Raw genomic sequence first — 18912 nt, 5'->3', positions numbered from 1 at the left:
CCAGGTTTGGTACGTAACACTACCTTATCGGAATGAAAAATGAGATAAGGAGAATCACATTGTAAAGCAGATAACTCCGAAACTCTTCGAGCCGAGGAGATAGCTACTAAAAACAAAACTTTCCAAGATAAGATCTTAATATCTATGGAATGCAAAGGTTCAAACGGAACACCTTGAAGAACCTTAAGAACTAAATTTAAACTCCAAGGCGGAGCCACAGGTTTATACACAGGCTTAATTCTGACTAAAGCCTGACAAAACGCCTGCACGTCTGGAACCTCAGCCAGACGTTTGTGCAAAAGAATAGACAGAGCAGAAATCTGTCCCTTTAAGGAACTTGCTGACAAACCCTTCTCCAATCCATCTTGGAGAAAAGATAATATCATAGGAATCCTGACCTTACTCCATGAGTAACCCTTGGATTCACACCAATGAAGATATTTACACCATATCTATATATTATGATAGATTTTCCTGGTGACAGGCTTTCGCGCCTGTATTAAGGTATCAATGACCGACTCGGAGAAATCACGCTTTGATAAAATCAAGCGTTCAATCTCCAAGCAGTCAGCCGCAGATAAATTAGATTTAGATGGTTGAAAGGACCCTGAAGTAGAAGGTCCTGTCTCAGAGGCAGAGTCCATGGTGGAAAGGATGACATGTCCACCAGATCTGCATACCAAGTCCTGCGTGGCCACGCAGGTGCTATCAAAATCACCGAAGCTCTCTCCTGCTTGATCTTGGCAATCAAACGAGGGAGCAGAGGAAATGGTGGAAACACATAAGCCAGGTTGAAGGACCAAGGCGCTGCTAGAGCATCTATCAGCGCTGTCTTGGGATCCCTGGACCTGGATCCGTAACAAGGAAGCTTGGCGTTCTGGCGAGACGCCATGAGATCCAGTTCTGGTTTGCCCCAACGTTGAATCAACTGTGCAAACACCTCCGGATGGAGCTCCCACTCCCCCGGATGAAGAGTCTGTCGACTTAGAAAATCCACCTCCCAGTTCTCTACACCTGGGATATGGATAGCTGATAGGTGGCAAGAGTGAATCTCTGCCCAACGAATTATCTTTGAAACCTCCAACATCGCTAGGGAACTCCTTGTTCCCGATTGATGGTTGATGTAAGCTACAGTCGTGATGTTGTCCGACTGAAATCTGATGAACCTCACTGCCGCTAGCTGAGGCCAAGCCTGAAGAGCATTGAATATCGCTCTTAGTTCCAGAATGTTTATCAGAAGGAGAGCCTCCTCCTGAGTCCAAGACCCCTGAGCCTTCAGAGAGTTCCAGACTGCCCCCCAGCCCAGAAGGCTGGCATCTGTTGTTACTATTGTCCAATCTGGCCTGCGGAAGGTCATACATTTGGACAGATGGACTCGAGATAGCCACCAGAGAAGAGAATCCCTGGTCTCTTGATCCAGATTTAGTAGAGGGGACAAATCTGTATAATCCCCATTCCACTGACTGAGCATGCAGAGTTGCAGCGGTCTGAGATGTAGGCGGGCAAACGGCACTATGTCCATTGCCGCTACCATTAAGCCGATTACTTCCATACACTGAGCCACCGAAGGGCGATAAGTAGAATAAAGAACACGGCAGGAATTTAGAAGTTTTGACAACCTGGCCTCTGTCAGGTAAATCCTCATTTCTACAGAATCTATTAGAGTTCCCAGGAAGGAAACTCTTGTGAGAAGGGATAGAGAACTCTTCTTTTCGTTCACTTTCCACCCATGAGACCTCAGGAATGCCAGAACAATGTCCGTATGGGACTTGGCAATTTGGAAATTCGACGCCTGTATCAGAATGTCGTCTAAGTAAGGGGCTACTGCTATGCCCCGCGGCCTTAGGACCGCCAGAAGTGACCCCAGAACCTTCGTAAAGATGGTCTAGGAAGGCAAACCTGAGAAACCGATGATGATCTTTGTGTATCAGAATGTGAAGATAAGCATCCTTTAAGTCCACGGTAGTCATGTATTGACCCTCCTGGATCATAGGTAGGATGGTTCGAATAGTCTCCATCTTGAAAGATGGGACCCTGAGAAATTTGTTTAGGATCTTGAGATCTAAGATTGGTCTGAAGGTTCCCTCTTTCTTGGGAACCACAAATAGATTTGAATAGAATCCTTGCCCCTGTTCCTCCTTTGGAACTGGGTGGATCACTCCCATAACTAGGAGGTCTTGAACACAATGTAAGAATGCCTCTCTCTTTATCTGGTCTGCAGATAATTGTGAAAGGTGAAATCTTCCTTTTGGGGAAGAAGCTTTGAAGTCCAGAAGATATCCCTGGGACACAATTTCCAACGCCCAGGGATCCTGGACATCCCTTGCCCAAGCCTGGGCAAAGCCAGAAAGTCTGCCCCCTACTAGATCCGTTACCGGATCGGGGGCCAATCTTTCATGCTGTCTTAGAGGCAGCAGCAGGCTTCTTGGCCTGTTGACCTTTGATCCAAGCCTGGTTAGGTCTCCAGACTGGCTTGGACTGGGCAAAATTTCCCTCTTGTTTTGTATTAGAGGAAGATGATGCCGCGCTCGTCTTAAAGTTTCGAAAGGCACGAAAATTAGTTTGTTTGGTCCTTAATTTGTTAGACCTATCCTGAGAAAGGGCATGACCTTTTCCTCCAGTAATATCAGAAATGATCCCCTTCAGTCCAGGCCCGAATAGGGTCTGCCCCTTGAAGGGAATATTGAGAAGCTTAGACTTTGATGTAACGTCAGCTGACCAGGATTTAAGCCATAGCGCCCTACGCACCTGAATAGCAAAACCTGAGTTCTTAGCCGTTAGTTTAGTTAAATGAACAACTGCGTCAGAAACAAATGAATTGGCTAGCTTAAGCGCTTTAAGCTTGTCAAGTATATCATCCAATGGATTTTCTACCTGTAAGGCCTCTTCCAGAGACTCAAACCAGAAGGCCGCATCAGCAGTGACCGGGGCAATGCATGCAAGAGGCTGGAGTGCTCCCTCCACCTTAGGGACCGTTTGCCATAAGTCCTGTGTAGCGGCATCTATTGGAAACATTTTCTAAAAAATAGGGGGGGGGAGAACGGTACACCTGGTCTATCCCATTCCTTAGTAATAATTTCTGAAAACCTTTTAGGTATTGGAAAAACATCAGTGTAAACAGGCACTGCATAGTATTTATCCAATCTACACAATTTCTCTGGCACTATTATGGTGTCACAGTCATCCAGAGTAGCTAAAACCTCCCTGAGCAACACTCGGAGGTGTTCAAGCTTAAATTTAAATGTTGACATATCAGAATCAGGTTGAAGGATCTTCCCTGAGTCAGAAAAATCACCCACAGAAAGAAACTCTCCTGCCTCAGCTTCTGCATATTGTGAGGGGATATCAGACATAGCTACTAAAGCGTCAGAGTGCTCTGTATTATTTCTAGCCCCAGAGCTGTCTCACTTTCCTTGTAACCCTGGTAGATTGGACAATACCGCTGTAAGGGTATGATCCATAATTGCCGCCATGTCTTGTAAAGTAAACGCCATGGGCGCGCTAGATGTACTTGGTGCTTCTTGAGCTGGAGTCCCTTGAGCGGGAGTCAAAGGTTCTGACACGTGAGGCGAGTTAGTCGGCATAACTTCCAACTTGTCAGTTTGCTCTGGTGATAAATTTACAGAATATAATCTTTATAACTTAAAGTAAAATCAGTACATTTGGTACACATTCTAAGAGGGGGTTCCACAATGGCTTCTAAACATAATGAACAAGGAGTTTCCTCTATGTCAGACATGTTTAAACAGACTAGCAATGAGACCAGCAAGCTTGGAAAACACTTTGATAAATGTAAACAAGCAAAAAATAAAAACGGTACTGTGCCTTTAAGAAAAACAAATTTTGTCAGAAATTGAAAAACAGTGATAAAAAGCAGTAAATCTTACTAAATTTTTACAGTGTGTATAATAGACTAACAGAGCATTGCACCCACTTGCAAATGGATGATTAAACCCTTAGTTTCAAAACCGGATCAAAAAAATTATATAATCATTTTTCAACAGTCACAACAAACTGCCAACTGCCTCTGCTGTGGCCCTACCTGCCCATATAACGACTTTGAAAGGCACAAAAACCCTTTAGAGAGGTCCTAAGTGTTCAGGGGACTCCTTCAGGGAAACTGGATGTCTCAAGCTGCAAAATCTAATGCGCATTTAGGCAGTGAGAGGGCCTAACAAAACTACCCCTAGGCAAAATCTAGCCAGCCATGTGGAAAAAACTGGGCCCCAATAAAGTTTTATCACCAATATGTATAAAAAAACGTTTAAACACTTCCAACAAACGTTTTACTTTTCAGTAATGTGAGAAAGTAATAAGAATATTACCTTTTACAGCAAGCATGATACTAGTCGTTATTAAATCACTGTAATCAGGCTTACCTTAAATAAATCCGGTATTAACAGCATTTTCTAGCATATTCATTTCTCTAGAAAAATTTAAACTGCACATACCTCTTAGCAGGAGACCCTGCACGCCATTCCCCCAGCTGAAGTTACCTCTCTCTTCAGTTATGTGTGAGAACAGCAATGGATCTTAGTTACAACCTGCTAAGATCATCAAAGACCACAGGCAGACTCTTCTACTTTCTGCCTGAGGCTAAAATAGTACAACTCCGGTACCATTTGAAAATAACAAACTTTTGATTGAAGATAAACTAAATAAAAACACCACATCTCTCTAGCTACTTCCTTTCTTGTCGAGAGCTGCAAGAGAATGACTGGTAGTGGCAGTTAGAGGAGGAGCTATATAGACAGCTCTGCTGTGGGTGATCCTCTTGCAGCTTCCTGTTGGGAAGGAGAATATCCCACAAGTAATGGATGATCCGTGGACTGGATACACCTTACAAGAGAAATAAATTACCTAATAATATTTTTTTCACTAAATAATACTGCGCTCTCAACTCACTACCTGTCCCCTTGACCCTATCCCCTCACAGCTACTGCCCTCCCTCTCTGCTACCCTTACCCCTATACTAACACACATTTTCAACCTCTCCCTCAGCACCGGTATATTTCCCTCATCGCTGAAACATGCACTGGTCACACCTATCCTCAAAAATCCTTCCGTTGATCCTACCTCCCCATCCAACTACTGCCCTATTTCCCTCCTCCCTCTTGCCTCAAAGCTTCTCGAAAAACTAGTATCTGCACGCCTATCCCATTTCCTTACGTTAAACTCCCTTCTTGACCCACTGCAATCTGGATTTCGTCCCCATCACTCCACAGAGACAGCTATTGTTAAGGTTACCAACGACCTACTTACAGCAAAATCAAAAGGCCACTTCTCTCTGCTTATCCTACTTGATCTGTCCGCAGCCTTTGACACTGTTGACCACCCTCTTTTGCTCCAAACCCTCCAATCCTTCGGCATCTGTGACACAGCCCTTTCGTGGCTCTCTTCCTACCTGTCAAACCGTACCTTTAGTGTAGCCTTCTCTGGGGCCTCCTCTGCCCCGTCACCACTTTCTGTCGGAGTACCGCAAGGCTCTGTCCTCGGTCCCCTTCTCTTCTCAATCTACACGTCATCACTAGGTTCCCTAATAAAGTCTTACGGTTTCCAATATCATTTGTATGCCGATGACACCCAAATCTACTTCTCTGCACCAGACCATCTCCTTCCTTGCTAACCCGTGTCACAAACTGTCTTTCTCACATCTCTTCCTGGATGTCCTCTCACTACCTCAAGCTAAATCTCTCCAAAACTGAGCTCCTCATTTTCCCCCCTTCTTCAAAAATCTCAACCCCCAATCTCTCTATAACTGTCGACAACTCCATCATTACGATAGAGTATGTAATTAGGAGTGATAGGTGCGCTACGAGTAGCTAAAGGTATATTTTAAGTGTATTGCAAAGAATTTTCTAACTCTGTAAAATTTGTTTCTGTGTAGTACAATACGATGTGAGAATCTTATAGGGTGAATTGAAAAAGTTTTTCAAATATACCAAAAATTATATAGTGTCCGTTTCTATAGAAAAATAATGTTATCTAACACTATACCCTCTCAACCCACCAACTCCATCATTACCCCTACCTCGCATGCCCGATGTCTCGGGGTCACATTTGACTCAGATCTTTCTTTCACTCCTCACATTCAGTCCTTGGCTAAAGCCTGCCACTTCCACCTTACAAATATCTCTAAAATTAGACACTTCCTTACACAAGACACAACTAAGATTGTAATCCACTCTCTCATTCTTTCCCGCCTCGATTACTGCAACTCTTTCCTCTCTGGTCTCCCCACCTGCCGCCTAGCTCCTTTACAATCCATAATGAATGTCTCTGCCAGACCCATCTTCGTTACACGTCGCTCTTCATCTGCTGCTCCTCTCTTCACTGGCTTCCTCTTGCCTCTAGGATCAAACACAAAATTCTCACTCTGACATACAAAGCCCTCAACTGCACTGCTCCCCCCTATATCTCTTGTCTCCAGATACTCTCCCTCCTGTCCTTGTCTCCCGCTCTGCTCATGACCTCCTACTCTCCTCCTCCCTGGTTACCTCATCGCACTCCCGTTTACAGGACTTCTCCAGACTGGCTCCCATCTTGTGGAACTCTCTGCCTCACCCCACAAGACTCTCCCCTAGTTTTGAAAGCTTCAAGCGCTCCCAAAAGACTCTACTGTCCAGGGATGCATACAGCCTATGCTAACCTTACTTTATACCAGTTCCACTCCTCCATCGCTATCCCCTGAACCCCCTTAGCATGTAAGCCTAAGAGTCCAGCTGTTTGTAGATCTCCTTCTTAAGAGCTGACTACAACAGTGCAACTCTTGGCAGGGCCCTCTACCCATTTGATCCCTATAACTGTTTTGTTGTCCTCCCCCTTTGTTTATAGCGCTGCGGAATCTGTTGGCGCTCTACAAATAACCGATAATAATAATAAATAATATGGTACTTTGTTTTGTTCCAGCCTGTGCGAATCTGTATACTTGGTCCTCCTGCAGTAGGAAAAACAACAGTCTCGGAAATATTGTGCAAACATTATAAACTTCATCACATTAAAATACAAGATGTAATTACAGAAGCCATTGCCAAGCTGGTAAGTTTAGATTATTCACGGTTACTGTTTGTAATAGTTAGCAATTAAAAAAAAAAAAAATGCTTTCATGATTTAGAGCATACATTTTAAAAAAAACAAGAAAACTTTCCAATTTACTTCTATTGACAATTTTGCTTAATTCTCTTGGTATCCTTTATTAAAGGAGCATCAATGCACTACTATGAGTTAGCTGAACACATTGGAAATCCAATAACAAGAGGCATATATGTGCAGCCACCAATCAGCAGCTAGCTCTCACCGCCTGAGCTTACCTAGATATGCATTTCAACAAAGGATACCAAGAAAAGGAAGCAAATTAAATAATAGAAGTAAATTGGAAAATTGTTTAAAATTGTATTCTCTATTTGAATCATGAAATAAAAAATTGGGGTTTCATGTCCCTTTAAATTTAAACTAAATCAATTATCATTTAATTAATGTTATATTATTCTTAGTATCCAATATGAGAAAAGCTTGTTTTTATTTCTGATGACATTTTCTTCCTTTTAATGACATTCTGGTTTATTACATTAACCAAAGCTTTAATTGGTAAAACTACTCAAATGATTCAATAAATTTGGCCATATGTTATTACTCAGTCTCTGTTTTTATTTATGAGTTTAAGTTAAGCACTACCATTCTACCTTTGCTTGCAGGAAAGCCTTGTACAAGCTCAAGATCAGGGAGTGGAAGAGGAAGAGGAAGAAACAGAGGAAGTGACAGAAAATTTGCAAGAAATGTTGGAGTCCGTGAAAGAGAACATGGAACAAAATGGAGGTATTTAACTTAACAAAAGTTACATTCTAGTAAAACTTAAGAATGACCAACCAAGAAGCAAAAAAACAGATTTAGGTCATTATACTATTATCTTCCTAATTTATTTTATGCACTTGAACAATTTACAAAAGAAAAAGAAGAGGATGGCTAGAATAAAAAATAATATGAAAGAGCAATTTGAAGTAAACAGTTTAAAGTGAAACTAATATAACAGTTTGAGTTGTGTACTTCCTACTGTTGTTCATTGGCTAATAATTACTTTCTACTAATTATTGGTGGCTGAAAGGTATCAGTGTATTGTTAGCCAATAAGCATTAGTAGAAGCATTGCAGAGACCTGACCTTTTCTATTGGTGCAGAGGGAAATTGCTCTGCAAAACTTTGACTTATTTAGGACAACAGCAAACAACTATAAATATATATTTTATATGAAATAAAAACTGATTACACTGTTATTTAAATAGAAAACACTTAATGGTGTTCCATTTATGTGCATAGGCCCTAAGGGAACGTTTTATACAACTGGAACAGAAAGGGTGATAGATATGGAATAAGATTGCTGTCAAAAAGGCAAGCGTGTGATTCTTTATCATTGTACATAAATTGTGATATGAATATAATTCTAAACTTTCAAATACAATTTTTTTTTTTTGGAAATACAATTATTTTTTTAGAATACTATTAATTACAAATACAATTTTTTTTTATTATTTTTTTTTTTCGAATAACACTTCTAGCATGTGTCAAAACTAGGGTTGCCACCCGCCCCGGTTTCACCGGGACAGTCCTGGTCTGAGGCTCTGTGTCCCGGAACTACCCTCAAATGCCCCGGGCTAAGCGCTCCCCTGGCGCAGCAAGGAGCATTGAGCACAGACTTTCCAAAAAATTAGCAGGCCAGAGGAGCGCTTAGCCTGGGGTTACAAAAAAAAAACGGGTAGGTGGAGTCGAACTGTCTGGTGGAGAGACGGAGGATGGTGTGGGACAGTGGGAGGGGGGAAGAGGCCGGTCGAGAAGGGGAGTCGTCACATCCTGCAGGCTGCAGCTGAGAGCGGCAGAGAGAGGCAGGTGTTGGTGCGGTGCCAGGTAGGACCGTAGGAGGCAGAGTTTGTAAGCCCAAACAGCGGGGTAATGGGGGAAATTGGAATCATACAGGCAGTCCGGGTGTTGAGCTTGTTTAGGACAATAAACTTACAATTGTTTAGAGGAAGAGTCTGTGTACATTCAGCACATCTGAAATTTGACATGTCTATATATATATATATATACTAGCCAAAAAGAAGTGCACTCTCAGGTCTTTCACAGCAAAGGTTACTTTATTAATGTAACGTTTTCGGAGGGCTTGCTTCCTTCATCAGCATCCCTCCGAAAACGTTACATTAATAAAGTAACCTTTGCTGTGAAAGACCTGAGAGTGCACTTCTTTTTGGCTAGTATTTGTTGTTTAAAGTTGCACCCAGGCAGTTTTCCACTTGTGGGCAAGATCTGGAATTTTGGATATCTATCTATCTATCTATCTATCTATCTATCTATCTATCTATCTATCTATCTATCTATCTATCTATATATATATATATATATATATATATATATATATATATATATATATACAGGGAGTGCAGAATTATTAGGCAAGTTGTATTTTTGAGGATTAATTTTATTATTGAACAACAACCATGTTCTCAATGAACCCAAAAAACTCATTAATATCAAAGCTGAATAGTTTTGGAAGTAGTTTTTAGTTTGTTTTTAGTTATAGCTATTTTAGGGGGATATCTGTGTGTGCAGGTGACTATTACTGTGCATAATTATTAGGCAACTTAAAAAAAAACAAATATATACCCATTTCAATTATTTATTTTTACCAGTGAAACCAATATAACATCTCAACATTCACAAATATACATTTCTGACATTCAAAAACAAAACAAAAACAAATCATTGACCAATATAGCCACCTTTCTTTGCAAGGACACTCAAAAGCCTGCCATCCATGGATTCTGTCAGTGTTTTGATCTGTTCACCATCAACATTGCGTGCAGCAGCAACCACAGCCTCCCAGACACTGTTCAGAGAGGTGTACTGTTTTCCCTCCTTGTAAATTTCACATTTGATGATGGACCACAGGTTCTCAATGGGGTTCAGATCAGGTGAACAAGGAGGCCATGTCATTAGATTTTCTTCTTTTATACCCTTTCTAGCCAGCCACGCTGTGGAGTACTTGGACGCGTGTGATGGAGCATTGTCCTGCATGAAAATCATGTTTTTCTTGAAGGATGCAGACTTCTTCCTGTACCACTGCTTGAAGAAGGTGTCTTCCAGAAACTGGCAGTAGGACTGGGAGTTGAGCTTGACTCCATCCTCAACCCGAAAAGGCCCCACAAGCTCATCTTTGATGATACCAGCCCAAACCTGTACTCCACCTCCACCTTGCTGGCGTCTGAGTCGGACTGGAGCTCTCTGCCCTTTACCAATCCAGCCACGGGCCCATCCATCTGGCCCATCAAGACTCAATCTCATTTCATCAGTCCATAAAACCTTAGAAAAATCAGTCTTGAGATATTTCTTGGCCCAGTCTTGACGTTTCAGCTTGTGTGTCTTGTTCAGTGGTGGTCTTCTTTCAGCCTTTCTTACCTTGGCCATGTCTCTGAGTATTGCACACCTTGTGCTTTTGGGCACTCCAGTGATGTTGCAGCTCTGAAATATGGCCAAACTGGTGGCAAGTGGCATCTTGGCAGCTGCACGCTTGACTTTTCTCAGTTCATGGGCAGTTATTTTGCGCCTTGGTTTTTCCACACGCTTCTTGCGACCCTGTTGACTATTTTGAATGAAACGCTTGATTGTTCGATGATCACGCTTCAGAAGCTTTGCAATTTTAAGAGTGCTGCATCCCTCTGCAAGATATCTCACTATTTTTGACTTTTCTGAGCCTGTCAATTCCTTCTTTTGACCCATTTTGCCAAAGGAAAGGAAGTTGCCTAATAATTATGCACACCTGATATAGGGTGTTGATGTCATTAGACCACACCCCTTCTCATTACAGAGATGCACATCACCTAATATGCTTAATTGGTAGTAGGCTTTCAAGCCTATACAGCTTGGAGTAAGACAACATGCATAAAGAGGATGATGTGGTCAAAATACTCATTTGCCTAATAATTCTGCACTCCCTGTATAAACTGATTTCATAATGAATTTGAGGCCGTGAGAAGCTACGCCCCAAGCCTCGCCCTTAAACACACCCTCTCCACGCCCACTTAAACAGTGTTCAGGAATTTTCTGGGCAAAAGGTGGCAACCCTAGTCAAAAACACTGTTAACAGTAAATTCTAGTTCCCATTTTGCTAAAGGACTTGTGATGTCACAGCATTCAGTTCAGTAGTTCAGTAGTTTGCCTGGGAACTAGCTGCTTTTTTGCCAATCCCAGCTCATCAACATCTTATGTAAACATTTTAACATTTATTATGTAACATACAACATGCATTAACATGCCTGAAGTGATTATTTTTATTCACATCATATAACACTATACAGAGGAAGATTGATTTTTATATTTTAATTACAATTTTCATGGTAGCAGCAAAAACTCACTGTTAGCATGTGGTTTTCTTTCAGAGTATGTTTCTCCTACATTGGTGTATCCGGTCCACGGCTTCATCCTTACTTGTGGGATATTCTCAATCCCTACAGGAAGTGGCAAAGAGAGCACACAGCAGAGCTGTCCATATAGCTCCCCTCAGGCTCCGCCCCCCCAGTCATTCTCTTTGCCGCTCTAACTAGTAGCATCTTCACGGGGGTGGTAAAGAGTATGTGGTGTTAGTTGTAGTTTTTTATTTCTTCTATCAAGAGTTTGTTATTTTAAAATAGTGCCGACTTGTACTATTTACTCTGCAGCAGAAAGTGATGAAGATTTCTGCTGAGAGGAATATGATTTTAGCACCAGTAACTAAAATCCATTGCTGTTCCCACGCAGGACTGTTGAACACCAGAGAACTTCAGTTGGGGGGAACAGTTTGCAGGCTTAACTGCTTCAGGTATGATCAGTCATTTTTCTAACAAGACCAAGTAATGCTAGAAGACTGTCAGAAATCCCCTCAGGGATAGGTAAGCCATTTTCTTAGACTCTGTACAAAATGATGGCTTATATTAAGGGCTCTATGCTGGTTGACACTATTGTGGGCTAAATCGATTGCATGTTTTCAGTATAAATAAGGTGTTTTTTCAGACTTTGAAACACTTATGGGGTTTAATATTGCGCCTGGCACTTATTTGGACACCTAATCTAGTTTAAAAGGCCCCTCCACTCTGGAATGAAGAGGGAGGAGGCCTCATTTTCGCGCCTCAATTGCGCAGTTGTTTTCACTAGGCAGTTCATGCAGCTTAATGTGGGGAGTCCAGAGACATCAGAAAGGACTTCAGAGAGGCTTATTTCCTACTTAAATAATCCCTAAGGAAGGTAAAAGCCACAGTAGAGGCTGTGGCATTGTACTGTAGTGTTTTTAACCTGTTAACTGCTGTTATTAGCTCCGGTTTGGGCATTTAGGGGTTAATTGGTCTGAAAATTTGTGTGCAATCTTTTCAAAGCATTAAGACACTGTGGTGAAAATTTCATGAAAATCGGATGTTTATTTGATGGTTTTTTGATGTTTCAGTAATAAAGTGTGCACTTTTATTATTTAAAGAGACAGTAACGTTTTTGTCAAAAATAATTTTTATTGCATTGAAGTTCTGTCTAAGTCTGTCAAACATGTCTGACCCTTCAGATAGTCTATGTTCTGTATGTTTAAAGGCCAAGGTGGTTCCCCCATTAAATTTATGTGTGAAGTGTGCCATAGCGTCCAAACAGCTTAAGGACCGTACAATCACGCTTAAAGATGTAGCCCGAGATGATTCTTTAGCTGAAGGTAGTGAGGATAGCCGCTATCCCCCCCTTCTGTGTCAACACCAGCTATGCCCGCGCAAGCGATGCCCAGTACATCTAGCGCTCCAATTGCTATTACTATGCAGCAGTTAGCAGCAGTAATGGATAATTCTCTTGCAGCATTTTTATCCAAACTGCCAGCTTTTCCAAGGAAGCGTGATTGCTCAGTTTTAAATACAGAAAATGAGCAAGCAGACGCAGAGGATAATTTATCTGTAGTGCCCTCACATCAATCTGACTTGTCGGTGAGGGAGGGCCTGTCTGAGGGAGAAATTTCTGACACAGGAAAAGTTTCTCAGCAGGCAGAGCCTGATACCATAGCATTTAAATTTAAGCTAGAACACCTCCGCGCCCTACTTAAGGAGGTCCTAGCTACACTTGATGATTGTGACCCCTTGGTGGTCCCAGAAAAATTGTGTAAAATGGACAAATTCTTAGAGGTCCCAATACACACTGATGCGTTTCCGATACCTAAGAGGGTGGCGGATATCGTGAATAAGGAGTGGGAGAAGCCAGGTGTACCTTTTGTTCCCCCTCCTATATTTAAGAAAATGTTCCCAATTGTTGACCCCGGAAGGGACGTGTGGCAGACGGTCCCTAAGGTAGAGGGGGCAGTTTCAACGCTAGCTAAGCGCACGACTATACCAATAGAAGACAGTTGCACTTTCAAAGATCCTATGGATAAAAAATTAGATGGTTTACTTAAGAAATTTTTTGTTCAACAAGGTTTTCTTCTTCAACCAATTTCTTGCATTATTCCTGTAACCACTGCAGCGGCTATTCGGGCCAGAGTTGAAAGAAATTATTTCAGATATCACTGGGGGAAAGGGCCATGCCCTTCCACAGGATAGACCTTTCAAAGCTAAAAATAAGTCTAATTTTCGTTCCTTTCGCAATTTCAGGAACGGACCGGCTTCTACCTCTACAGCCACTAGGCAAGAGGGTAACGCATCCCAGCCCAAACCAGCATGGAAACCATTGCAAGGCTGGAACAAGGGTAAACAGGCCAAGAAGCCTGCTGCTGCTACCAAGACAGCATGAAGGGGTAGCCCCCGATCCGGGACCGGATCTAGTAGGGGGCAGACTTTCTCTCTTTGCTCAGGCTTGGGCAAGAGATGTTCCGGACCCCTGGGCACTAGAAATTGTCTCTCAGGGGTATCTTCTAGAATTCAAGGACTTTCCTCCAAAGGGAAGGTTCCACATGTCTCGCTTATCTTTAGACCAGATAAAGAGACAGGCATTCTTACATTGCGTAGAAGACCTTTTAAAAATGGGAGTGATACACCCAGTTCCAACAGCAGAACAAGGACTGGGTTTTTACTCAAACCTGTTTGTAGTTCCCAAAAAGGAAGGAACTTTCAGGCCAATTCTGGATTTAAAAATCCTAAACAAATTCCTTCAAAATGGAAACCATTCGGACAATTTTACCAATGATCCAGGAGGGTCAATATATGACTACCGTGGACTTAAAGGATGCGTACCTGCATATTCCTATCCACAAAGATCACCATCAGTTCCTAAGGTTCGCCTTTCTGGACAAGCATTACCAGTTCGTGGCTCTTCCCTTCGGATTGGCCACTGCCCCCAGAATTTTCACAAAGGTGCTAGGGTCCCTTCTAGCGGTGCTAAGGCCAAGGGGCATTGCAGTAGCACCTTACCTAGACGACATTTTAATACAAGCGTCGTCCTTTCACAAAGCAAAGGCTCATACGGACATTGTTCTAGCCTTTCTAAGGTCTCACGGGTGGAAGGTGAACATAGAAAAGAGTTCTTTGTCCCCGTTCACAAGGGTTCCCTTCCTGGGAACAATAATAGACTCGGTAGAAATGAAGATCTTTCTGACGGAGGTCAGGAAGTTAAAACTTTTAAACACTTGTCGAGTTCTTCAATCCATTCCTCAACCCTCCATAGCTCAGTGCATGGAGGTAATAGGACTAATGGTTGCGGCAATGGACGTGGTTCCCTTTGCTCAAATTCATTTAAGACCACTGCAACTGTGCATGCTCAAACAGTGGAATGGGGATTATGCAGATTTGTCTCCCCAGATACAAATGGACCAGAAAACCAGAGACTCACTCCTCTGGTGGTTGTCTCAGGATCACCTGTCTCAGGGAATGAGTTTCCGCAGACCATAGTGGATCATTGTCACGACCGACGCCAGCCTCTTAGGCTGGGGTGCAGTCTGGGAGTCCCTGAAAGCTCAGGGTCTTTGGTCTCGGGAAGAATCTCTTCTCCCGATAAACATTTTGGAATTGAGAGCGATATTCAATGCGCTCCAGGCATGGCCTCAACTAGCGGAGGCCAAATTCATCAGATTTCAGTTGGACAACATGACGACTGTAGCGTACATCAATCATCAGGGAGGAACAAAGAGTTCCCTGGCGATGAGGGAGGTATCCAAGATCATCAAATGGGCAGAGGATCACTCCTGCCATCTATCTGCAATTCACATCCCAGGAGTGGACAACTGGGAAGCGGATTATCTGAGTCGTCAGACTTTCCATCCGGGGGAGTGGGAACTTCACCCGGAGGTTTTTGCCCAGTTAACTCAACTATGGGGCCTTCCAGATCTGGATCTGATGGCGTCACGTCAGAACTCCAAAGTTCCACGTTACGGGTCCAGGTCCAGGGATCCCAAGGCGACATTGGTAGATGCCTTAGTGGCGCCTTGGTCGTTCAATCTAGCTTATGTCTTTCCACCGTTTCCTCTTCTCCCCCGGCTAGTAGCCAGGATCAAACAGGAGAAGGCTTCGGTAATTCTAATAGCTCCTGCGTGGCCACGCAGGACTTGGTATGCAGACCTGGTGAATATGTCATTGGTTCCACCATGGAAGCTACCTTTGAGGCAGGACCTTCTAATCCAAGGTCCATTCGAACATCCAAACCTAGTTTCTCTGCAACTGACTGCTTGGAGATTGAACGCTTGATTCTAGCTAAGCGTAGATTTTCGGAATCAGTTATAGATACTCTGATTCAGGCTAGAAAGCCTGTCACCAGGAAAATTTACCATAAGGTATGGCGGAAATATCTTTGCTGGTGCGAATCCAAGGGTTACTCATGGAGTAAGATTAGGATTCCAAGGATACTATCTTTTCTCCAAGAAGGATTGGAGAAAGGTCTGTCAGCTAGTTCCCTAAAGGGACAGATATCTGCTCTGTCTGTTTTGTTGCACAAGCGTCTGGCAGCCGTGCCAGATGTTCAGGCGTTCGTACAGGCTTTAGTCAGAATCAAGCCTGTCTACAGACCTGTGGCTCCTCCATGGAGTCTAAATTTAGTTCTTTCAGTTCTTCAAGGGGTTCCGTTTGAACCTCTACATTCCATAGATATTAAGTTACTATATTGGAAAGTTTTGTTTTTGGTTGCTATTTCTTCTGCTAGAAGAGTTTCTGAATTGTCTGCTTTGCAGTGTAATTCACCCTATCTGGTGTTTCATACAGATAAGGTCATTCCAATAAGAATATTAACCAGGAAATAGTTGTTCCTTCTCTGTGTCCTAATCCAGTTTCTAACAAGGAACGTCTGTTACACAATCTTGATGTGGTTCGTGCTTTGAAGTTTTATTTAAAAGCAACTAAAGACTTCAGACAAACATCGTCCTTGTTTGTCGTCTATTCTGGCAAGAGGAGAGGTCAAAAGGCGACTGCGACCTCTCTGTCTTTCTGGCTGAAAAGCATCATCCGGTTGGCTTATGAGACTGGTGGAAGGCAGCCTCCTGAACGAATTACAGCTCACTCTACTAGAGCTGTGACTTCCACATGGGCTTTCAAGAATGAGGCTTCTGTTGAACAAATCTGTAAGGCAGCGACTTGGTCTTCACTGCATACATTTGCCAAATTTTACAAATTCGATACTTTTGCTTCTTCGGAGGCTATTTTTGGGAGAAAGGTTTTACAAGCAGTGGTGCCTTCCGTTTAGGTTACCTGACTTGTTCCCTCCCTTCATCCGTGTCCTAAAGCTTTGGTATTGGTTCCCACAAGTAAGGATGAAGCCGTGGACCGGATACACCAATGTAGGAGAAAACAGAATTTATGTTTACCTGATAAATTTCTTTCTCCTACGGTGTATCCGGTCCACAGCCCACCCTGGCATTTGGTCAGGTTTAAATTTTATTTTTGTAAACTACAGTCACCACTGCACCCTATGGTTCTCCTTTTTCTCCTAACCGTCGGTCGAATGACTGGGGGGGCGGAGCCTGAGGGGAGCTATATGGACAGCTCTGCTGTGTGCTCTCTTTGCCACTTCCTGTAGGGATTGAGAATATCCCACAAATAAGGATGAAGCCGTGGACCGGATACACCGTAGGAGAAAGAAATTTATCAGGTAACATGCCCAAAGTGCTTATTCTGCCACATTTTATAATGATAATGTGTATTATTTTTTATAATCATACGGAATATTGATTTTGATCGTTCCCATGCAAATTACTGAAATGAATGCTGTGACATTTATTTATAAAATATTTTACTAGGAAGGAAATATTGAGATTTTTCTCGTTTTCAAGTATGTCCTCGGTCCACAAAACATTACATTGATACAATAGGGTACAATAAAATACAAAAACAATATTAATACATAAATATATGCAAAATTTAACATAGAACAGGTAGGAAATATATCATCAACCATGACAGGTGCATTCTGTTTTGAGATATGCAAAGAGGGATCTCTTAAAGGATTTTAGGCTTTGGGAAGGTTTTAAAGTGCGTGGGAGGTTGTTCCATAATTGTGATGCTCTGTAGGAAAAGTAGGATCGACCTGCTTTCTTTTTGTATGGAGGCAGACTAAATAATGTGCTGGTACTGGATCGGAGGTTATGGGAGGTGGGGACAGCTGGAGAGAGCATTCTGCTCAGGTAGGGGGGGAGCTTCCTAGAAAAGCTCTTAAACACAAGGCTGGAAAGATGGAGGGTGCATCTGGATTCCAGCGAAAGCCAGTTTAGTTCTTTTAGCATGTCACAATGGTGGGTCCTGTAGTTAAATTGTAGCACAAAGCGGCAGAATGAGTTATACAATGTATTAAGTTTATTTAGGTGAGTTTGTGGTGCAGGTGCATATACTACATCCCCATAATCCATGATTGGCATCAGCATTTGCTGTACAATCTTTTCCTTTACTGTAGGGCTGAGGCAGGATTTGTTTCTGTACAGGGCACCTAGTTTTGGATAAAGTTTAGATGCAAGTTTTTCTATGTGGAGGCCAAAAGATAGACTGGGGTCTAACAACATACCCAAGTATTTGAAACTTTGAGTAGACTGCGGCCAGTGTGCAATTTGAATTTGTTTTGATGCGTAGATGGGAATTTTGTAGTTTGTGTAATTTAGGTACCGTTCCAAAGATCATTGTGACAGTTTTGTCAGTGTTTAGAAAGAGTTTGTTTTTTGAGATCCACTTTTCTAAATCTGTGAACTGGTCTTGGAGCACTGCCTCAAGCTGCGGCAGATCGGATTTGTTTGCATAGATTACTGTGCCGTCTGCATACATGTGTACAGTTAAGGATTTGCAGATATTTGGCAGATCATTTATAAATAATGTGAATAGTAGGGGGCCGAGAATGGAACCTTGTTGAACACCACACGTGATTGGGAGAGGGAGGGAGTCGCTGTCAGAAATGGAGACATACTGTGATCGATCTGATACATATGATCGAAACCAGGTGAGCGGACGATCACCAATACCTTAGTTTTTTTGTTTGAGCAGTAGTATGTCGTGGTCTACTGTGTCAAAGGCCTTTGCAAAATCAAGGAAAATTGCTCCAGTTAGGTCTCCTTATTCCATGCCAGTTTGGATGTCATTGCAAACTTTTAGGAGGGCAGTTGTAGTGGAGCGATTCGGCCAAAAACCTGATTGAACAGGGGTCAGATAGTTAGATTGTTGGTAATACTCACATAGTTGCATATGCACGCATTTTTCTAGGATTTTTGACAATACTGGGAGCAATGATATTGGGCGATAGTAAGTAACCAAGGTTAACTCACCACTTTTATGGATAGGCACTACTCTTGCAGTCTTCCAAAGTTTGGGTATGTATCCATACTCCAAGGATTCGTTAATTAGGGTTGTGACAGGTTTAGCAATCGCCGGCGCACTGAGCTTCAATAGCACTGCTGGGATTTGATCAGGTCCAGACTGGTTTTTCATTTTTACATTATTAAGGTGTTTCTTAATGACATTGATGGGTACAG

The 18912-nt window shown here is 42.5% G+C and overlaps 1 protein-coding gene across 1 annotated transcript in view; it reads left to right on the top strand.

Annotated features, from left to right (window-relative positions):
* The window catches only part of AK7 (adenylate kinase 7), a 177037-nt gene that overhangs the window by 46101 nt on the left and 112024 nt on the right, over positions 1-18912 (top strand). Inside the window, exons 11-12 of the mRNA XM_053697496.1 lie at positions 6910-7038; positions 7695-7815. Of these exons, the coding sequence (XP_053553471.1) occupies positions 6910-7038; positions 7695-7815 (250 nt within the window). The remainder of the gene's footprint in view (positions 1-6909; positions 7039-7694; positions 7816-18912) is intronic.

This window comes from Bombina bombina, chromosome 1 (genome assembly GCF_027579735.1).
Source record: "Bombina bombina isolate aBomBom1 chromosome 1, aBomBom1.pri, whole genome shotgun sequence".
Classification (NCBI taxonomy): Eukaryota; Metazoa; Chordata; class Amphibia; order Anura; family Bombinatoridae; genus Bombina; species Bombina bombina.
This window is presented reverse-complemented; position numbering and strand designations above follow the sequence as displayed.